The sequence below is a fragment of the Lissotriton vulgaris genome, unplaced genomic scaffold, assembly GCF_964263255.1.
Source record: "Lissotriton vulgaris unplaced genomic scaffold, aLisVul1.2 SCAFFOLD_1107, whole genome shotgun sequence".
Taxonomy (NCBI): Eukaryota; Metazoa; Chordata; class Amphibia; order Caudata; family Salamandridae; genus Lissotriton; species Lissotriton vulgaris.
Genome location: NW_028250533.1, coordinates 729,056 through 752,526, shown reverse-complemented (window position 1 = coordinate 752,526; position 23,471 = coordinate 729,056). Strand labels below are relative to the sequence as shown.

At 45.2% G+C, this 23,471-nt stretch overlaps 1 protein-coding gene across 1 annotated transcript in view; it reads left to right on the top strand.

The window, feature by feature from the left end:
- Positions 1-23,471, top strand: part of LOC147663249 (NXPE family member 1-like) — a 227,033-nt gene that overhangs the window by 4,408 nt on the left and 199,154 nt on the right. The window contains exon 2 of the mRNA XM_086950586.1: positions 1,288-1,349. Coding sequence (XP_086806712.1) covers positions 1,288-1,349 — 62 coding nt within the window. The remainder of the gene's footprint in view (positions 1-1,287; positions 1,350-23,471) is intronic.

The window sequence follows — 23,471 nt, the reverse complement described above, 5'->3', positions numbered from 1 at the left end:
TTAATTTAGCGTTCCAACTCTTAAGGTCATCAACTTGAGTATCGATATATTTGATAATAGTAATGTTTGGTTATTTACCAGACTTAGATATGGAAAAAACAGGCACAAAGAGGAATACAAATAATGTTATTAGTATTAATATCTCCTTCAGACCAAACTCATAGAGTGCTGTGGAGCAAGTATAAGAGTACACATACTTTTTGCCATGTCTCATAAATTCTCCAGATAGATGTTTTCAAAAATGAAGAGATGTTGTAAACCTAAAATGGCACACCTGAACTGCACTCAGCATTCACAATTTTTTGCCTTTTAGCCTTGAAAGAAATACATTTTGAAACACTTTGCGAGAAATGTGTCTTTTGAAATTGTAAACTATTTGTGTATTTTAAGTTTTATTCAATAATATTTAATTTGAAAAACATTGAAAATAGATATAGATTACTCAAGCAGGTCGATTTCCAATTCCATTTGAAGTTCAACCAATTGTTTGGCTAGATTTAGATCACAGAAATGGGAAGTTGTGGTCAGGATTAAGTTTGGAATGAGTAAGTTTCATAACTATCTACGGGGACAATTCTGATGATGGTGAGACTGCCACCGAATGCCCGTCGTGGCGGTCCCACCGCCATCGGATCCATGTAATCTGCCCTTCATATTATCATGTCGGGCAGATGGTTGGCGGTCATAAAGACCAACCGAAATGCATCTAGTGGGCACCTTGAGCCTGCTTGTGCATTGGTGGGGAATTATATCCCTACAAGAGTGGTGGTGCTTTCCATGTACCGCCATAGGGATTATGATGTCCCTATCCGCTCACCGTTCTATGGAGGGGTAACCAACCATGGAAAGGGAGGAGGAAAGGGACTTTGGTGGCCCGTAGTGGGCCCCCATGCCCCCGGCCCTAAACTGTGGGCCTGGAGCCTGCTACATGGTGCAGGTATTTGTCAGGTGTCCCCATTTTGAATTGCAGCGGGTGCGGTTGCCAGCAGCACCCGGTGCAATGCAAAAGATAGGCATTGCAACTGCAGTGGTTGCAGTCACATCCTAATGCCTCTGTTGGGACTGCCGACAGCCTGTTGGGATGTCCCATTTCCGAGAGGGAGGCGGGTGGACATAAGTCAGCCTGCCATCCTAATCAGCCTCTAAATTATTCTTAACAAATGTTTTTAAAACTAAAAGTTTCAAAACATTTTTTTTATAGTAATTGTCTTGTACTTTTAGCCTAATACTGTTCCTTTAAGCTGAGCAAATATTTACTGTTCTGTATTTTTTTTTTTTTTTTTTAAGGTCCGGCATCGGTACAGAAATAAAAAAACAGGTTGAAATAATTCACGTCCACCATTGTAACAGTAAGTTTGAAGATTTTGGGTTAGTGTGGAATTGTATCAAAGCAACACTTCTTTCTGGTACCTTCATGAGATTTATGAGGGCCCACTCATGCCATAAAAATGACAACTTAGAAAACCATGGTAGATGGGCACTTCCACCAACAATTCTGTCCTGCTCGTGATGCTAGCTGAATGTATTTCCTAGTCTGATTGATATTTGTCATGGCGCAATGCATTACACTTCTACAGTCACGATGTCATTTGCCAGAGACTTTAATGGTGAACAGCAGGCAAGGGCTTTGTTGTGTTCGTATTTTTTTTTAATGTTGTCCATTTGCACCCCTTTACAAACTTCCTGATTTCCTTAATTTGTAATGCCCCTTTACATTTTTGTTTCGGCCAAAGGAGTGAGCATGGGAAGCAGTGCGCCACCTCCACTGTACTTTTATGTTTTGTCCTCGGGGAATTGGGTTTCTTGGGCCTATAAATGGCTTGGGGCCAGATCACGCACCCCTTCCCCTGAAAAAATAACATGGCACCAAGGATGGGGTCCCTGAGGGCCTGTAAAAGGCTCGGGAAAAAGGGCACGCAACAAAGGGGTTTGTAACTGTCACCTGAATCCCCGGATAGCATTATAGGACATTAACACCTGTTCCTTGTTATGTATTTTTTATATTACATGATTGTTAATCGATTTTAGTGGATGTTAGAAGGATTTAGAGCATTTGTTTGAGACTTCAAATATATTTACACTGTTTTAATAAATGAGTGTTTTTGTTCGGAATAACTTTCAAATATTTAAAATGTGTTTTATTCTATAATGTGTTTTTATTATAAAACACATTTTGAATGCAAAATGCATTGTAAGGGAACTAAAATAAAGCTTTCTAAAATGTATTTTTGCTTTGTAGTACATTGACAGTATAAAGTAGATTATAATGAGACACATATAAAGAAAGAACATTAAATGCAATGTGGGGCGATGTAACTTTATGCTGACAGGGCCATATGCTCTATGTGGGTTTTTCTAAACACTGTGGCATTTGCTTGCATCCAGGATGGGCCTGCAAAAGTGAGCTTGTCAGGTGTGCTGAATAATGGTCTAAGAGCAGGACTGTCCTTGTGAAAGGTTATTACTTTTATCAACACTGAAAGAAATACAAAATGCTGTGTTTAACTTGTTTATTTGTTTAGGGAAACCAAATATCCTACAAATGTATTTATCACTGTGGAGTATGGGAAATTATTCATGGTTAGACATTGTTTCTGTAAAATATAAGCTTTGAACCCACTGGCAAACATTCAAGTATAGGGGCAGAACTAGAAGGGGGAATTGTTGTTTTACCTGCTCGCCGGACGCCTTGAAGGGGACTTGCTGAGCCTGCCAGACACCTTGAGCCTGCTGCCGGTCTCCTGTTGCCGGTCTCCCTCCCGCCGCCGCAGCTTCCAGCCATCAGCGTGGTGGCAGGGAGGAGGGGGACTACAGGTCCCGGGAGCATACGAGGCGGAAGCTGGTACCGCCCATCCTGCGCCCGGAGGCGCTATAAGCCAAGCAGACCCCCCGCATCGCGGGATCGCACGCGGGACTGTGAGCGGGCCACGCCGGGCTAAGCCCGGGCAAAGGGCGGGCCCTCTGTGGTCCTCCGTGGCCACCCTTTTAAGCAGCAGCTGTCAGTAAGGTGAGCCCAAAGTACACTATGGGGAAACAAAACACTAGTACTATCACTCAGGCCTCTGAAGGTCTTAGTGTCCTCCCGCCCACCTTCGAAAGTATGCTGGAAAATGCCTTCAATTTGGTCACTACCGAAATTGCAAATACAGAAAGGAGAATGTCAATGGGTCTTACAAGCTCGTACTTAGAGCACGAGCAAATCCCTTCAAACAATGCTTTGCCGCTTTCCCCTGTGGTGACAATTATAAAACTCACTTCGCTGGCCAATTTACCTGTAGTTCAATCTGGGGGGAGTAGCTCTATTACCATCACTGATTCACAGCAAGATCCCGTTGTCCTAGCAGCTACCCCTTCTTCGACCCTGAGCAACAAGACTGTTGGAGAAAAAAGGAAAAGAGGCCCTTTGAAGCAAACTTTAAATAAGAGGAAACAACCCCCACGTAATAAGGGTCAACCCACCCCTCAGAGCATGTGGACTAGAGGGAAAACATTATCTGGAGGCGGAACTGATAATGAGTCTCTGCATTTAGCTGAGGGCAACATTGTTACAGTCCTCCCTAAAGAAGGACACAACTCGGCGTGTACACAGACTGAGCCCATAACTGAGAACGTCACTCAGGATAAGCGGAATGGGAATTTCATTGAGACTATTGTTGACACAATTTTTAAACAAGTAAAAAGTGAAATGGACAAACAGTTTAATTTAATTTTTAAAAGACTAGATAGACTGGAAAATCTGATAATAAAGGAAGAGGTAAAAAGGAAAGGGGTGATTAGTCTTGACCAGTTGAGAGGAGAACGACTCTTGAAAGATATGGAGGCTACTAATAACTGTATTATGAGGGGCAGGCCCATTATTATTAGTAGTACACCAGGAACCAACGTTGCACCTAAGGATGTTATCGCAGGAAATACCCAACCTGTTACATCGTTGCAGCCTACCCTGCCTGTAGCAGTCGGACCGCCTTGTCCCACCACTGTGATTATGGGTCCATCAGAGGGCGGTCCTGGCCCAGCTACCATGAAGTTAGTTAACACTGGTTCAGAGAACGGTCAGGCTGCTGCCATAAGGCCTGAAAAACAGTTAGGGCCAGTTCTTCATTTACCCCCCGACGCCTGTCCTTCCGTTTTAATTTTAGCAGGTGTACCACCACTTAAGGAGGGACAAGTGAGTCCTGGGTACAGCTGAATAACAAGTGCATTGACTGGCTGTCCAAGCATAAAGGGGTTGGGCCAGAAATTTTGAGTGAAATCCTGACAGTACGTCGAGTGTGTTGGGTTGGTCCCTCTTTTAAGAATATCAATGGAGATTGCATTGTAATTAACTTTAGGCACCCCTCAACTGTAAAATGTGTACTAAATAGTAACAACAGCCATTTCAGCCCCTCAACCGTTGTAACCCCATTACTGTTGGGATACTTCTATAGGCCCCCACAGAGATCATTTAGGTCTGCCCCACCACCCTACCTGCTGTATACCAGGTACAGCGCATTATCCGAGTTGGAGAGCCAGGATTGACCGACAGCCAATCTTTCGGATACTGCAGATAGTGATTACCCTAACGCAAGTGACCCTTTGGGAGCATTGATAACTGGTCCCCTTAAAGAGGTGTTGATTTTTAACACTGAGGCAGTACCGCGACCTGACACTAAGATAACTGTTCATGCAACCGCCACCCCTATATTTTCTGACAAACTAACAATCCTGAGCTGGAACATTGCCGGTTTAAAAACAAAAATTAAATCCAGGGACTGGACCGATTGAGTCAGTAACTTTGATATCCTAATGTTCCAGGAAACATGGTGTATTAGCTCTCTGCTCCTCGAGGGTTATAGTTGTGAAAATCACATTGTACCCATCCCGGCTATGGGCCGACCTAGTGGGGGTTTATCTATCTGGGTAAAGATTGCCGCAGGAACCAAAATTGAAACATTGAAGACCAATGATATGAATTTCCAGGCCTTAATTTACACTAGCAGGTTAAAGCTATGTCTAATTAATTTTTATAACAATGACTTCACATCACATCCAAATACAAATTTTATAAGATTGTTTGATTTTATTGATGGCATTATGGATGGTCAAAAGTACGGTAAACTCAATGGTATTTGTTTAGGAGGTGATTTTAATGCTCACATTCATCCCAGAACACCGCCCTGCAAAAGAGGGGAAGAGTTGCTCGATCATTTAGCCACACAGGACTTAGTTAATGTTATGGAGAAGGCAAACATCTCTACAAACAAAGGACCATTGGCCACCCATATTGGGCGTGGATGTTCTACCACAATAGATTATGTTTTTATATCCTCCTTACTTGGGGATTGTTTATTAGAGGCCGACGTGGTTAGCACCGTATACAGTGACCACAATCCAATCTTGTCTACTTTTAAATCCATCAGAAAATCGGTTAACCGGAAAGAAATTGGGGCAAAAAACTTGGTGGTGTCAACAGACAACCTTAGGGTAGTCTGGAAGGGGATAGATAATAAGGGGGTTTTAGCACGTGCCATTAAAATGAACCCTTCGCTTGTGTCCACTTGTCTATCTAGTGACAACTCTGGACATGACATCATCAAGGCTTTTACAGGGTTATGTTCGGCCATTAGAAATGAGATTTATAAACCAGCCTTAGGCCACAACAATAAAAACCCCAGATGGTTCGACACTTCCTGTTCCAAAGCAAACCGTGAATTATGGGCTGCCCTTGTGGTGGAACCAAGGGACCAGTCTCTAGTTAAGAGACTGAGGCTAAGTTACAAACGCACCCTAAAAACACGAACAGAAGAGTTATTAAAAGATCAGTGGGAATCCCTTGCGCGCACGGCTGCATTGGGTGTCGTTGCCGGGTTCTGGGGCGAGGTAAAGAATTTGAGATCAATAGGATCCAACATTACCCCCATAAACTGCAATATAGCAGGGGATATGTGGGTGAACCATTTTTCAAATATTTATGCTGCACCGCATCCAGCAAATGAGACTTTGTACTCCTCCATGGTAATTACCATCTCAATAAAGGAGGTGGAAGACGCAATCTCCCAAAGTGCGGGCAATAAAGCTCCAGGACCCGATGGACTATCCATCGACCAAATTAAATCTGAGCCTGATTTCTGGTCGCCTTTGTTGTGTAACATTTTTAATAATTTATCCCACACCCCAACCTGAGTCACCTGGTCTAATAGTATAATTGTGCCAATCTTTAAGAAAGGTGATAGACTCCAACCTAGCTTTTATCGCCCTATATCTTTAATAGATAACACTCTGAAGATTCTAGGAAGAGTCATTTTTAATAAGATCAGGACCTGGGCAGTGGAAAACATGATTTTACATCCGTGCCAGCTTGGATTCAGAAGCAATGTGGGAACTGTGGAGCAATGCTCGAATCTAAATTTAATATTGGCCAAATACACCATTACCAAAAAAGCCCCATTGTATCTGGGGTTTATGGATTTAAGTTCTGCCTTTGATTTTGTTAATCGTTCCCGTTTATGGACAGTTTTGTTAAATTATGGGTTAGATAAGTCACTTGTTTACTTTTTGGCCCACTTACACAGTGACTTGAAAGCCCGCGTGAGAATAAATAATGACGGTGACGTCTCAGGGGACATTTTAATTGGCAGGGGGGTCAGACAAGGTTGTGTCTTGGCCACCCTGCTTTTTATCTTGTATATAAATGAATTAAGCAATTCCTTATGTAAATTAACAGGTGATGTCCCCAATATTAGTGGTAAACTACTTCCCGCACTTCTTTACGCGGACGATGCGGTCCTTATGGGCCGCACACCCAATGCACTGCGTATTTTAATAACTGGTTTTGTTTCATATATGGCTGACTTGGGGTTATGTACTAATTTTAATAAATCCTTCATAATGTCTTGTGGTCCTAAAAAGCATAACATCCGTCAAATTGTGTCAGGGAATAATGTTTTAAAAAGCACCAGCACTTTTCCTTACTTAGGTTTGATGTTCTCCGATTCTGGATCTTGGCAGCCCCATGTGGCCCAGGGAAGGGATAAAATGGGCAAAGCCATTCATTCTATATCAGCCTCTGTCAACCCAAATGGCTGAGGTAATAATGCCATTGTTGCAAATTTATAGCACTCAATGTTTGCCAACCGGAACCTATGGCGCAGAGGTGTGGGTATACTCAAATAGCACTAATATACAGATCGAAGAGAACAGATTCTGCAGGAAGGCTTTGGGGGCGGTTATCTCAGCCCCAACTTACATTTGTCATAGAATCTTCCATATATAGAGGATTTTATAAGATCCAGGCCCGCCCTATTTTGGCTGAAAATATGGCAGAACCCTGCGGCCTCTTTGACCCAAGAAATCATCATGGACTGCTTAAAATGTGAGCGGGCTAACCATATACCCTGGCTTAGGGCAGTAGGGAGAAGTTTAGTAAGTGTGGAAAAGGGATATTTATTTTCTTTGCCCCAACCATTGATTGTACCCACAGGAATTCAGTAAAAATGGCTTTGTATGACCTATATCGAAAAGATAGAGAAAGGACTGAGCATCTTAAGCCATCTATTATAAAATATATGCCCCTTCTGCAACCATGTGGCAGGCCTAATAACACGCCTCAGGGTTATCTTCGAAAAAAACTGGGGAGATGGAATAGGAGCCTGCTGTTTCGTTTTAGGGACGGAAGCATTAAACACCTACTTTGCTTTCCATTAGGCTATAATAAAAACCTGGGGAATCTGCACTGTCCTTGTAATATAGGTTGTAAACAAAGCCTTTTACTCTTTATGTTCTTCTGTGGTTTTTTATGCAAACTATACCAAAATGTATCTAATCCCACATTTCAGAGAACACTGTCTGATGGATTTAAACTTAGCATGTAGAGATCTATTGATGCTAGGCTCTGACGATGTAATCCTTAGAGTAAGTTGTTTCCTTCAGTCTGCAATTCGCTCCCGTGCTTCAATGAACATGGTCTGATAAAGAGATTTACTGATACATCTTTGCAGTTTGCACTATTGTTTAATAGTTTACATATTGTATATTTGCACTAAGAATTTTTTACCATCTTTTAAACAATTGTTTAATTGTTGAATTACTGTGATGTGTATGTACTTTTATGGATGTTTTTTTATGTCCGAATAAAGATCTTTGACTTGACTTGACTTAAGTATAGGGTCACTGAATACTTATATGGAAGATCAGAGATCCCATTGGAATAATTTCTTTTTTGTTTATGAGAATAATTTTGGCACTGTTTGACAAAACGTCTTGAAACTCATTAAAAAAGGATGTTGATTTTTCATGTTAATTCCTTTGTGATTTATTTTAAGTCAGTTCAGCTTTTTTGGAGACATTTGCATTTTATAAGGAGCTCCGGGTGGTCATTAAGTACTTTAAAAGTTAGGTATGTCTGAATGGCTTGCCCCACCCATAGTACTGAAAATAAAAAAATAGAGCCCTTTGATTATCCGAAGTAGCTTTCTCTTCCACTGGCCAGTTCAGTACTGAGGGAACGCTACCTCTTCCGGGGTACATATTGATTTGATTGGCTGGCGACAACTCAAAGAAAAATATTGCAGCCTCCATTACAGGATTCTGAGACTTGGTCCCCATGTCCTAAAATCATTTAAAGAATATATGTTCAAATATAATATATTGCATTATGCTAGACATTGGGTCTCTAGTTTGCAGAGGTAACTGTACACCCTGTCCAAGTAGGTATTACAATCCTAGTCAGGGTAAGTGGTATACCAGTGGCGGCTCCTTCATAGGGGTGTGGGGGTATCGCCTGACTGCTTTCTCGCAGTGCGAGAAGCAGAAACATAAAATAGTAAAACTACCTTTTAATGTTTCTGCTTCTCGCACTACGAGAAAGCAGAAGTGCCTGGTTGGGGGCGGGTGGGTGGGCGGTCCTGCTCAAGGGTAGGGGTGGGAGTGGCTTTCCCACTGTTCTGGGCACTGACTGTTTGGTCGGCCCCTGGGCCAACCAACCCAGTCATGAGCACGCTCGCTTTTTTTCTATGTAGGCTGCATGCAGCCTTCTTAGTGAAAATGGCCTCCCAACAGGCGTGTGGCTGGGGCGCTCTTCGCTGCGCTGCATGAGTCACAATGCTGACATTGCAGCGTTGGGTAGGGAGGCTGCCTGCCTGCTGGCTGCTGCCTGTTCCTGCAGGAACACGTGGGACCCGGCTGCAAGCACAATTACACCAACCAGGAGCGGAGGCGGCGCGGTAACCAGCGGTAAGGTAGGTAACGTTTTTTAAATAATTTGTATTCCCCACCTGCGAACATCCGCGAGTTCCCTCCCTCCCATGAGCATGCCAGCTGGTCGCGGCTGTGTCTATTAAGTTTTGGGCATTTATGCTTCTCTCGTTACTTTGCTGTGAGGTGGTAGGTAGTTTGCGGGGTATGAATGGAATGGAACTCCAATTCTGGTGACAGTGTGAACTTTTTGTTAGTTCCTATGGTGGAGGAGCATGACACCAAAGCTAAGGGGCACGTCTGGAGAGGATGTGAGTGCAGGGTTTAGGGTACAGCTGCCCTTTGCTCAAGCACACGCTGGCAGTGTGTGTGTGCAAACGTCGTGAAACTCTACATCAGCCCTCATGCAACATGCTGGACCGAATATGTGTGTGTAAGCCCATGTATGTGGCTGTCCAGGGCACTGTGTGTGGAAGTGCACGTGGGGCAACATCTGTGGGGCTCTGGACACTCATGCGCATGACTGTGCAGGGCACTGAGTGTGTGGGAGTACAGGGACACATTCTTTTCTGGCCTGCGCACTCATACACAGGAGGCGATCACAGATACACAGGGATAAACATGTGTGCGTCCGGGGAACACCTGATTGCTCTTAGACGCAGCAGTGTGTGTCTGAAGTGACTCCATTGTACTATCCAGGGCAAACATACCGTGGCTTGGCAATGCATGTGTGATTGTGCAGGACCATATGTGTGTGCAGTGCAACAAAATTGCTTCCCTCATACACAGGGATGGACTTCACCTGTAGCGCGCCCCTGTCCTGCTCATGGAAGTATTGCAGTTCAGTTTGACGCACACAATTCCCCAGTTTAAAGTGTGAAAACCGTACTTATTTTTTTTTCATTCTTTGCTTCCAAGAGTGCTCTGCATTTCCGGGTTGGCATTTTGAGTTCACTAGAAATTCCAGTTACTTTCATTTGCCCTACTTCTCGAATATTTTCCTAACTTATTTACTTTTTAATTACATGAAGTGCCCACACAAAAAAATATAGCAATGAGATGTCAGAGATAATACACATGCTAAAGCTTGGTTAGGTAGTGCACTTCTTGACTCAAGTGATATTCTTTCGAGGCATAGCTTACTTTTAACTGGTGCTGAGGCACTGAAAAAATCTGGCCTCGCTATGTGAGTATTTTTTAAGTTCAGAATTTTTTTTATTGATAGAAACAAGGGTGTCAATACATAGTTGACAATATTAAATGCATGTTATTACAAAAGAAATTGCTGCAATAAAATTATATGAATCGGACTCAAGAATAAAAATAGAAAGAATAAAACAGTAAAAGTGAATCATGGAAAGTATTGGAATAGTAAATATTTTAGGAACATTTAGGGGGTTCAAGGGGCCTTTGAGACATCTTGTTGAGTTGGTTGTAGCTGGAAAGATCGGCTGTCACTTGTGTCAAGGTATATTGTAACAGGTGATGACAAATCCAGTTGTTTTGTTGCCATTTATAAAGGGTATACAAAGGAGGTGTCCAACCTGTGATTATGGCAGACAGCATACCACCATGCCTTGTAAGAGATTTTAGAAAAGTCTTTCCAATTTGCTGTGATTTGCTGGAATGCGCCCGCTAATAGCAAATCAATAATTTTAACATTAAGCGTAACATTCTCCCAGCAAGATGAGAGACTTCCCAAGAAAACATGAGTAGAGGAAAAAGAAAGTTTAGTTCCAAAAATCAGGCTGATTTGGGATCATACTTATTTCTAGAAATTATATACAATAGGACAGGAAAATAACATATGAAATAATTCAGCATTGGTGGAGGAGTATGTCCAACAAGCATCTGGTACAGTCCTAATTTTTTTGCTTAAAGAACTCAGTGTTAATAAAAGTCTATTATAAACAAAAAACAGCGTTCATGTAATATTAGTTGCTCTGGATGATTTACGAATCTTGGTCCATAAGTTGTTCCATAAAGACACTGGCCAAGATAACACAAAGTCTCGTTTGCATGCCTCTTTTATTATGGATGTCTGCCTGACAGTGTCATTACCATGTACATAACTATATATGGTGGAAGCTTTGGGTGTAGTTTTTAACAAGGTGTGAAGTTGCGAAGAAGGGTCTGGAATGGTGGAAACAGTAAGTGTAGCAGACAATTGGGTGTATGTATCCATCACAGCTTTCTTAAGTAGAATGTATTTATGAATAAATGAGGCAGGCAAATTGAATAACTGACTAAGTAAGGAGAAAAGTATAAAACCTTGCCTTTTGGACGACCAGAGCACCGTGTGGAGGCTCTACCCTTCTGGACTTCGTCGCTGGATTTCATTGCGGAAAACTCTACACCTTGCAGGACCAGCTGCGCGGGTCCCGCTGCGCCTCCAGCTACCGAGAGGCTCGTGTGGGGAGCTGGTAACTTCCTGGACCTTCTGCACCCCGGCAGGGCTGCGAGCAGCCTAGCAGGGACTCCATTGCCCAGGAGTCCCTGCGTGTCACACCTGTGGCCGCTCTCCCTGCCGGCCACGCCCCCTGGCTGAATAAAAGAGCACAAGTCCCATTTGCCTGTGGGAAACCTTGCCTTTTGGACGACCAGAGCACCGTGTGGAGGCTCTACCCTTCTGGACTTCGTCGCTGGATTTCATCGCGGAAAACTCTACACCTTGCAGGACCAGCTGCGCGGGTCCCGCTGCGCCTCCAGCTACCGAGAGGCTCGTGTGGGGAGCTGGTAACTTCCTGGATCTTCTGCACCCCGGCAGGGCTGCGAGCAGCCTAGCAGGGACTCCATTGCCCAGGAGTCCCTGCGTGTCACACCTGTGGCCGCTCTCCCTGCCGGCCACGCCCCCTGGCTGAATAAAAGAGCACAAGTCCCATTTGCCTGTGGGAAACCTTGCCTTTTGGACAACCAGAGCACCGTGTGGAGGCTCTACCCTTCTGGACTTCGTCGCTGGATTTCATCGCGGAAAACTCTACACCTTGCAGGACCCGCTGCGCGGGTCCCGCTGCGCCTCCAGCTACCGAGAGGCTCGTGTGGGGAGCTGGTAACTTCCTGGACCTCCTGCACCCCGGCAGGGCTGTGAGCAGCCTAGCAGGGACTCCATTGCCCAGGATTCCCTGCGTGTCACACCTGTGGCCGCTCTCCCTGCCGGCCACGCCCCCTGGCTGAATAAAAGAGCACAAGTCCCATTTGCCTGTGGGAAACCTTGCCTTTTGGACGACCAGAGCACCGTGTGGAGGCTCTACCCTTCTGGACTTCGTCGCTGGATTTCATCGCGGAAAACTCTACACCTTGCAGGACCAGCTGCGCGGGTCCCGCTGCGCCTCCAGCTACCGAGAGGCTCGTGTGGGGAGCTGGTAACTTCCTGGACCTTCTGCACCCCGGCAGGGCTGTGAGCAGCCTAGCAGGGACTCCATTGCCCAGGAGTCCCTGCGTGTCACACCTGTGGCCGCTCTCCCTGCCGGCCACGCCCCCTGGCTGAATAAAAGAGCACAAGTCTCATTTGCCTGTGGGAAACCTTGCCTTTTGGACGACCAGAGCACCGTGTGGAGGCTCTACCCTTCTGGACTTCGTCGCTGGATTTCATCGCGGAAAACTCTACACCTTGCAGGACCAGCTGCGCGGGTCCCGCTGCGCCTCCAGCTACCGAAAGGCTCGTGTGGGGAGCTGGTAACTTCCTGGACCTTCTGCACCCCGGCAGGGCTGCGAGCAGCCTAGCAGGGACTCCATTGCCCAGGAGTCCCTGCGTGTCACACCTGTGGCCGCTCTCCCTGCCAGCCACGCCCACTGCCCTTCCCTAGCTCTATATCACAGTTAGGAGTTACCGCTGCGCGGTAGCGAGCGGGAGCGACCGGGGCGAAGACCGGGCAAAGAGCGGGCCGTTTGAGGCCGTTCGAGGTCTGAGAGGACTGGACTGGGCCATCCCTCTTGGTTTTAACCCTCGGACTCTCTTGGGACCATTCACCATGTCATCACGTGAGTACAAAGAGAGGGCTGCTAAATCCAAACTGAAAAATGGCACCTTAGATGATTTTATTACCAGGACTCACTCAGCCATAGATACAGAGATTGCGAAAATGCAACGTCGAGTTTCCATTGAACTGGATGCTGCAAGGAGACTCTCACAGGAGTTAGCTGCGGCCAAAAAATCCTCACTAGGGTCCATAGCTCTTGCTAAAACCCCTGACCGTTTAATTGGCCCACCTCTTACCCTGATTGAAACAATGGCAGATATTCACCAGCCATCAGCACCCACTATATCCATACCGAAGGAGGATTTACCATCAGAATCCTCTAACTCTTTAAAAATGACTATGGTTGGGTCAATAGGGGAAATGAAGGAGTGCAACGGAGGCACCCCGGAAATGGCGCTAAAATCAACATCTATAGAGCAGATTGGAGGAATCTCTAACATTAAACAGCAAGGGCCACATACGAAAAGGAAGCGTAATAACCAAACAGCATACGCTAGGAAAAAGGCAAAGATTGCGAAGGCTCAGTTATCTACTAAGCCACCATCTCCGCCCCCAGTGATTAATAAGCAGCCTTTTGATTTGCCACCAGAAGTTGATGTAGACTCGCTGACGATAACTCACGATAATAATAATCTCGTCATAGAGAATGAAACTAGTGGGGTACCATTCTGCGTTATAAAATGGAAAGATGTTGAATTTCTGACCGTGGTATGGGAAACACTTAAAAAACTTTTAAATCCCTTTGAAGATAGATTATCTCAGATAGGATCCCAGCTTTCGAACATGTAAAAAAGCTTTTCAAATTTGGGGAAAAAACCATCCCATAAGGAAGATAAAGATCTCATGGCTAGTCTTGAGAAGATTACAAAAAGTCTGCTGAACCCCCTGATGGAAAAAACCCAAATTATAAATCCAAAATTAGATCAATTGGAGTTTTTAACATCCAAGAACACCGCCCTACTGGAGAGTCTGGTAGGTAATAACAAACAATCCGTTATTACTGGTGGTTACACTAATAGTAATAACAGCAGTTTAGGGAAAAAGGGCCCCAAGAACAACCAGATACATTTACAGCAACCTAAACCGGAAAAATCTACAGATCCTAACGGTATCACCCCTTGTATAGCACCAGCTCCTTTAATTAAAATTAAGCAGGTGACCACAGCAGGCCCTAAGTCTAGCAACTCTTTGGCGGTGACTACACCGGTTAACACAGCTGCCCCGACCTTGCCTAACACTGAAGGGAAAGAAACTCCAGCTAGTAAACCTCTGGTCCCTAGTAAAACCCCCTTACAAGGTAAACAGATTTATGTAAACATACCCCTGGAGTCTACCCCATATATGGCAATCCTGACAGGTGTTCCATTAATCCCAGAGAATAAATATGAGAAAAGCGAGGACCTCTTAAACAAAACAAAATTCTGGCTAAATACCAATAGGCCTTTAACCGAGGACACTGCTACGAAAATCTTAAGTGTGCGGAGGGTCCCCTGGGTTGGGCCAAGTAAAAAAGACCTGGAGGGTGATTGCATCCTGATTAACTTCAGAGACAACTGGGTTAAGGATATCATTTGCAGTAAGGCGAGGTTTGGTAGGGTGGGGGATATTCAGTGTGTGGGTCTTGAATATTTTTATCCCAACCTCTACCAGACTACCCCAAACCGAAATCCCTATCATCGTGGTTATAGTACAAATGGCAAACAGCACATGGGCTGGGCACACAACATGAATATGAATCAAGGCCCGCAAAATTATTATACTCCTTGGCATGAGACAGCTCGCTTTATGGGGCCACCAAGTATGGGCCCCTTCACACAAGTCCCTTATAACCCACGAAGACCAAGGTTTCAGGGCGCAGATTATCCTGGTTGGTTCCCAAATAATAACAATAATATCCCACTGAGGAATCGTTTTGACCCTTTAATGGGTATGGATGGGGTAGACTGACTACCATCCGGGACTGAAGGCATTGCCCCAAGTATCTTGAATGTGGGAAAGAATGAAGACTTAGGGACACGCATCAATGATGATTCAGTGTTGGTGACTCTTGAATGTGACAATGTGAATACTGGACCTCCTCAGCCAGGGACTCCTGTCACACCTGTGGGAAACATCTCCATCTCCATGGGCTATGAGAGGAATAGGTCATTATTGCCTGAACAAAGCACCTCCGCCACAAGAGATGCTTTGGGAAGCATCCATGGAATACAAGGGCCATCATCACCATCATTATTATTATCCTTACTATCCTGGAACATTTCCGGAATAGCGAGTAGACTGGAAGATGAGGCATGGCTGGTCTTTGTGGAAGCTCATGGAATCCTGTGTTTACAGGAGATATGGTCTAGGACCACTTGTGACATCGAGGGTTTTTTCAGTCATTTACTGTTCCGGCGGTTCCATCTACATCGGGGAGGGCAAAAGGTGGAATAATGACAGCATTGTCTACAAAACTACAGGAACTGAAAACCTCGAAATTGGTGGAGACAGACTGGTACCAAGTGCTGTTATTAGAACATCTCTACCCAGATCCGGTTCTATTAATTAATTGGTATTATAACATCTTCAACGAACATGACATCTCGATAATCCAAAGTTTGGAGGATGCATTGGGTAAAGCACGCAACAGGCACCCTACATCGTCTCTCATTTGGGTCGGCGACTTCAACTGTACGTTGTGCAGTTTTGGAGGCTCAAATGTGTGTGGACTAGAGGACTTGAATGCCCAGCCTCTGACCCACTTTAGACATACACCTCAGGGGGATGCTTTGAATAATATTATTATCACAAATGATTTGCGTGTAGTAGACCCTTGGTCTGCCCCAGATACCCTGCATATACCAACCTTTCAGGGTACGAGGGGGGAGATGAGCACAATTGATTTTGTTTTGGTATCTAGTACCTTTTTCAAGTATGTTGATAAGTTGGAGGTGGTGGCAAATCCTGCAAGTGATCATAACCCCTTAATGCTGTTATTGTGTGTGCCACCAAAAGAATCACCAAGGATCTGGGAACAGCCAATTAAGTATAATAAGAATCAGGGTGTCACATTGAAATGGGGGAAGGTAAATGTGACAAAACTGGAGGAAGACATTGTTGTTAATTGTGAAACGGAAATAGAATTATGTCTAGCCCCAGGATCTGACCCCCATCAGGTTATTGAAAGCTTCGAGAAGTTGTGTGGTCATGCAGCAAAGCACCTTAGAAAACCCAAGGGGAAGGGAGGCCAAAAGGCCTTTAGATGGTTTGACTCTGTGTGTTCTGCTACACACCGATCGTTAAAACTAGCCCTGCGCCAAAAGCCAAGAAACAAAGAGCTTGTAAGGACTAGCAGAAAGGCTTACTGGGATGCTATTGCAAAAAGAAAGCAAGACTTAAAAGTCAGTGCTTGGGATGATCTCGAAAAGGCTGCAGAACTAAAAGATAGTAGGCTCTTTTGGGAGGTCATAAATTGTCCTCTCTTCAAGAGCGACAATAAAGAATCTATAGTTGTGCAGGTTACCGCTGATCAATGGGTTCAACATTTTACTAAGATTTTTAACCCCAATTCTATCTCAATAATGGCAAGTACCGAAGGGACAGGGGATCTGGTGGCACCTCCCTCGGCTTTGACCCTCAGCTCTTCACTTACACTGATTGAGATTGAGGAAGCCTTAGGGAAAGGAGCATCACTAAAAGCCCCAGATGCTGTCCCCCTGGACCTTTTTAAGTCCAATATCAGTCTGTGGGCACCCATCTTACTGAATGTCTTCAAGGCTGTTGTGGTTGGGCGTATTCCTGGTACATGGAAGGAGGCAACTGTAGTGCCGATTTTTAAGAAGGGCAATAGGTCTGACCCACGCTGCTACCGCCCGATTTCCTTAATAGATGCCTCTTGTAAGATTCTGGGTAGGGTAATCCTGGCGAGATTAGAAAGTTGGGCAGATTCCACAGGTTTCATAGTTAACTCTCAGTATGGTTTTAGACGTGGAAAGGGGACAAACGAGCAGTGCCTTAATTTGGCACTAATTTTAGGCAAGTACATGAAGGCAAAAAAATCCTCTGTCCATCTTGCCTTCATGGACTTGACGAGTGCTTTTGACACTGTTTGCAGACATAAGTTGTGGCGGATGATGGATGATATGGGCTTTGAGGAACCTTTAGTCACATTGCTCAGCAGGTTACATGAAGTAACAACTGTATCTATTAGATTTGGTTCTGGAGGGGAAATAACAAAACCAATACCTTCAACTGAAGGTGTGCATCAAGGGTGCATCCTGGCGCCTTTTCTTTTTCTGGTTTACACAAATGGATTAGAACAGTACCTATTAAACCAGGGTTGTGACTTCCCAAAAATCAATGGTAAAAGTATTCCCATGCTTTCTTATGCAGATGATACTGTCCTCATGACATTGACAGGAAATAGCATGCAAGTGTGTCTAGATGCTTTCAATACATTCATGCTTGATCTTGACCTAAAGGTGAATTTTGAGAAATCTTTTGTAATGTCTTGTGGCCCTAAAGGGTCAACTATTAGGAAATTTGTGGTCAACAATCGCATAATTGGAAAAGCGGGAAACTTTAACTACCTTGGTAATTTGTTTGACAGCAAACTAAGTTGGACACCAGTCCTGAAGGTTCGAGCCCAGAACATGACAAGGGCGATAGAAGGTATATTTCGTTTCTGTAGTAAACTAGGGCAAAAACATATTATGCACCTCAGAACCCTTTACACCTCAAAATGTTTATCAGTAGCCACTTATGGGGCAGGGGTGTGGGGGACCGAAATACCATCCGTGATCCAGGTGGTGGAAAATAATTTTATAAAAAGGGTCCTATCAGTTCCTAAAGGTTCCTCAAATATTTTCTGCCACAAAGAAATCGGTATGGCCTGTGTTTCTGATATAATTTGCTTGTCCCCTCTACTGTTATGGGGTAAAATTTGGAAATCTGAAGACCTGCAACTTACCAAAGACATTATTACCGATTGCATGGCTTTAGAAAACTCAAAACAGATTCCCTGGTTGACTTATGTCTATAATATGTTGAAAAAGATTGGACTGGGGTCATATTATGACAATCCGTAAAGAATTGAGGGAAACTATAAGGCGGATATAAAAGCAAGGTATTGGAAAACACTGAACCCACCGCATATAGTCAATGTTACTGACAATACTATTGCCTATGCATGTAAACCCCAACCTCAGTTTTATTTAACATTTACCGTTAATGTGCAATGGCGATTCCTTCTAACAAGGTTTAGGCTGGAGATTCTGCACTTCTTGCTTGCATTCCCGAAACAAGGGGGTTGGTGTGAGAGGCTGCCCCCTTGCCCTTGTAATAATAGGGATAGTCAAAGCACTTTACATTTGGTTCTTTTTTGCTCCCTATATAAGGAGCCAAGACTCCGGTTTATCAAACCAATCCTGAAGGGGAGGCAACCTTGCACTTATGAAGAAGGGTACGAATATCTGTCATCATTATCCTCCGTAGAAATCTGCTGTTCCATGTTAAATTTTATTAGAATCTCACTAAAGATTAGGAAGACTTATGGGTAGTATTACATGTATAAAATTTTTCCTGTTGAAAATCATGTCTTGTATATTCTTTTATGGTCATTATTATGTCTTTCTAATGTCTTTCTTAAATTCTGGAAAAATCGTGCTTTTTAAATCAGAACTTTTTAATCCTATGAGGCATGATGAATTGTATGTTCAATACTTTTATGATTCATTTTATGTATCAAATAAAGTTTTTGAAATGAAATGAATAGCTGATGGATCCATAATAATCCTCTCTGACGTCAAGTCTTCCAGTAGAATGGTTTATTTTGGATGAGCAGGTTTTTGTTGTGCCAAATTGTAGAATTAAGGAAGGAATCTATAGTATTATGAGTAGAGAGAGATACTGGTAACAGGAGTTTAGAGGTCAGTTTGATTATGGGAGTGGATAAGGCCTGTGGTGTACGTGAGAAGGAAAGCTATTCATCAAAGGAAAAGGGAGACAAAAAAAGATGATCTATTGTAGTCCATAAAGAACAGTCTTCTTTGGGATCACGCAACCAAAGAGAGGCTTGCCGTAAAAGGAAAATCGGGAAAGTTAACTCCACCTTCCGTTTTAGGGCAGATTAATTTAAATAGAGACATTTGGGATTTCTTGTCATTCCATAGGAAGGAAGAAAGGATGGAATTAATCTTCCTAAAATATTTAGTAGGAATAGGGACCTGGATATTAGAAATAGTATATATAATTATAGACGACAGTATCATCTTTATAGTGTCCAATGGCTAAAGAGGATGCCATTTAGTAGTTAGGTCTGAGATGTTTTGTGTGAATTTATTCATGCATAGTGATACTATGTCAGAAATTGAAGAAGTAACATGTAATCCTAGATACTTAATATGGATAGGACTCTTTATGAAATTGAAAGCACTAAAATCTGATTTAAGTTATGTGAGTATTGAGAAGAAGCAATACCCCGAAGTATGGCCCTCACAGTTCTACCAGTCGCAAGGCCAGCAATCCTACCCTTGCAGCTTTTATTAGATATTCCCTTGATTATATTTTGGCCTAAATGCATGCATTGTAGCCAAACTTAAACAAAGACTGACAAAAATCAGTTATGCAGTGTTGTTGTTGGGCATGGCTTTGGTAATCTAGAAATACATGGATACCCATCTCCCAATATCTAGGATGTGGGTCCTTAATTTGAAATGTACGTGTTAGAAATGGGATTTCTGGTTGGCTAAGGATTGCACCAAAGCCAGGCAGAAACCACCACTCTAGTCAGGCAAAGGAGTTACACGCCAAGATAACCCCTGCCCCCCCCCCCTTGGTAGCTTGGGACGAGCAGTCAGGCTTATCCCGGAGGCAATGTGTAAAGCGTTTGTGCAACACACACACACACAGCAGCAACACACTAGGCACACCACAAAAAGGAACTCCACACAGAGAAGTGTGGCTCACCGGTTAGAGGAGGCAGTCCCTGATGCAGAGGTCAGACCCGGGACCAGGGTTCAATCCCCGACGCGGCAGGGCCTTAAGCTCAAAATGTCCATGGACTCGATAATTCTCGCTTCGGTGCCTACTCGAATTGTGGGTTCACACTCTGCAACTCTGGGCAATAGCTTGCTTAATCTCCACTATGGCCCCACCGCGATGGGATGCCTGGTTTTCACCTTGGGGATGCCCAGTAGGGGTAATCTCGCAGGGAAAGGCCAGGATGGGTTCCCAAAGCAAGCGCCTTGAGACCTTACGGTGAAAGGCGCTATATAAGAATGTATGATTCACGATTTTTTTTACACAAGGTTATATATAAAAATAGCCTTTGTATTACCATAAACACATTAGATCATAATAATGCAGATACACTGTGCCAACTGGCACTGGGCAGTATTTAGAGGGGATTATTTACACCAGACAGGGCCACGTGGGCCACTGTCAGAGACTGGCCTTCCGTGGGGCTCAAACACCCTTTGTCCAATATTCAGGGCACAGAGCCAAAAGCAACAAAGCTAAATGGCCAAGCCTAACCATGGCAGCTGCCCACTACTTGATGGGCAGCTGTGGAATGACTGGGGCGAAGGAGTGCGCCTAACTCCTGAGGCCAAAGCACAGGTCCCCTCACAAGGAAGAACCTAAATGGTGCAGCTGCCCACTACTTGCTGGGAAGCTGGAAAACACTCAAATGGGGCAGGGGCTCTGAGTGGCCCTGGACAGGAATGCGCCAAACGTTGGAGCCTTCTAGGCTCGGAAATCAACAGGTTGGAGCCAGCACGGGTTCTAAGTTCCTTGTACCAAGCCCCTCATGGGGACTCTAGAAATATGGGGCAAAGTGTGGGAGCCACTCAGGCTCTGTAAATCCACAAGCTGCGCCTGGGAGTCATCTAGTCTCTGATACTCATGGGGCCAAACTGTGGGAATGGATAGGGGCCCCGCTGGACCCTCTCAACCAGTGTACTCCTTGTGGGAGCGGCCCACTGCTAAGTGGGGCCGCTCGAGACACACAAACTGGGCCAACCGTCGGAGCAGCCCTCTGGAAAGCGGGGCTGCTCGGGATAGAGGCACTGGTGGGGTGCTAGACCTCAGTCCTCCCTCCAGCCAGCTTTTACTCACCGGCTCTCTTCGGTGGGGAACTCCTCTCTCCACCCGGTCCCTCTCCTGGGGCCGGGATCTCCCTGAGGGGGCTGTCTCCTTTCCTCCCGATGTCAGCTTCCCCGTGACCTGGCAGCAGCTTTGCGCTGCTTCTCACCAGGCACCACGGGCCGTCCCTGGCTCTCGGGGGCCCATGGTGTGGACGCCAACCTTGTCCACAGCGCCGGGACTTCCTGCCTCCACTCCATGTCACAGTGAAGTGGCAGTTGGAGTCCTGGTTGGCAGGCAACCCTCCGGCTTCTTCCTGGCAGCGCGTGGGGCCGGCACTCCAGCCGCGATCAGGCCACCATGGCCGACATCCTTGAGGACGCTTCCTCGGTTGGCGGGCACTCCCGGCGGGAGCACCAATCACAGCGCAGCTCCCCTCTGACGTCAGTGGAGAGTCAGCGCGGTGCTCCTGGGACTCCTGGGCTGGCAGAGGTGAAGCGGGGCAAACAAGGGGTAGGCTCCCTCTTGGATCGTAGTATATAGCGGGGTGGGCACCCGCTCAGGTTAAAGGCGAAAATCCGGGCAAAGTCACGGGGTAGGCACACAAGCAAGTATAATATTTAGGAAAGGCACAAGAGGGGCAGGCTTCCTCTGAAGACAACATCCCTGGCAGGGTGGTCACCGGCTAAGGGTTTCAAAACTGGCACAAGGTCTCTGCCGGGGTGAGCACCCGCTAGGGATATAAAACAAAGCACCATGCTGGGTAGGCACCCGCTAGATCAGGGAACCCAGGCAGGGGGATACCCATGCCAGAGATTCCCTCTGGTACGCAATTGCAGCTCTGTGCTGCAGTTCCAAGCAGAAGCGCTCCCTAGGAGGAAAAATAAAGCGCTCCCAGCACCAAAGTCCACGCTTCTCCCAGCAATTAGGATAAAGCGCTCCCCAGGAACTTTAGAGGCAAAGTCCAGGGAAAGTCTTTCAGCATGCAGGGGGGCAAAGGCTGGGCCCAGGAGCCAGCTCACAGGGCCCTCCAGCAGGGAGGCAGTCCCCAGTGGCGGTACCTCCTGTCGCCCAGCAGCAGCAGCAGGCCCCCCTCAAGTCAGGATCTAGAGAGAACATTTTTCATGAGGTCACAGCTCCTTTTTATACACAGTCTCCTTTGTCTCCTAGCACAGGGTTAAGGGAAAACCAGATGCAACTGGTTTTGGAGTACTTTGTTTTGCTCAGCCCTTCTCCCTATTCACAGGCCAGGCTAGGGACATCAGGGGGCGGAGCCAGCATTGTGGAGGGAAGGCACAGCCCTATTCAGGTCGCAGGTGCACTCCTCCCTGTCATCAGCATGAAAATCTCCCCATTCACCACCGGGCAGACCCATCCTGACTCCTGGAGCCAGGCATACCAGCCAGCTTCAGCCAATCACAAGCCAGACAGTCAATTCACATTCACGGCACAGACATACCAACTTCTAGTAGTGGCACTTTTACACTAGACACATTAAATCTGCACACACCGTTGCACAGCATTTAATCTCATGAGTTCGTACATGCCAAACTCGCCCCTGCGCTCCCCACACATCAGGAACTACCATGGACACATATATTCCCCATGCATTCCTATGGGACGGCAGGCCAATCTCACCACACGCACTCAGACTGCGCACGCACTTTACCCTGGGACACAGGGTTAAAGTGTGCAGAAGCCAAAAACAACTAGCATAAGGTCACAAGTAAAAGCAAAAAGTTTAGGGGTGAACCTGCCAGAAGTGCCAAGTCCACCAGTATGAATTAAGGAGTGTAATGTCAAAAAAAGAAATAGTCAATTCCTGTCCGTACCCTCTTGAAAATAGTATCTTTTAGTGTCGAAATTCCTTGATATGGATGTATGTTTGATTCTATGAATGCCATGCAAAAAAGATATGTACAATTATTTAGAAAATGTATTGTGGAATTAGAAAATAGTGTGCATTACATGAATAATAACACAAAGTATACTTTACAAGCGGAGGCATCAGGAAATCTAAACATGACTGTCACATACAAAGACTGAAGAATTCACCTTGAAGTATCATTTTGACTTGACTAGCGTGGAAGAATAAACCATCTGCCATCATCCGTCCTTTAAATGTCACTCCCAGCCTGCAGCATTCACCAGCCAGATATCATGCCATCTAATAGGCAAGTGGACCCTTTAGCATGGTGCCAGACGGTTAGTGGGACATTAAGTAGCTGATGGGACCCTTTCTCCGAGTGCTGGCGCTTG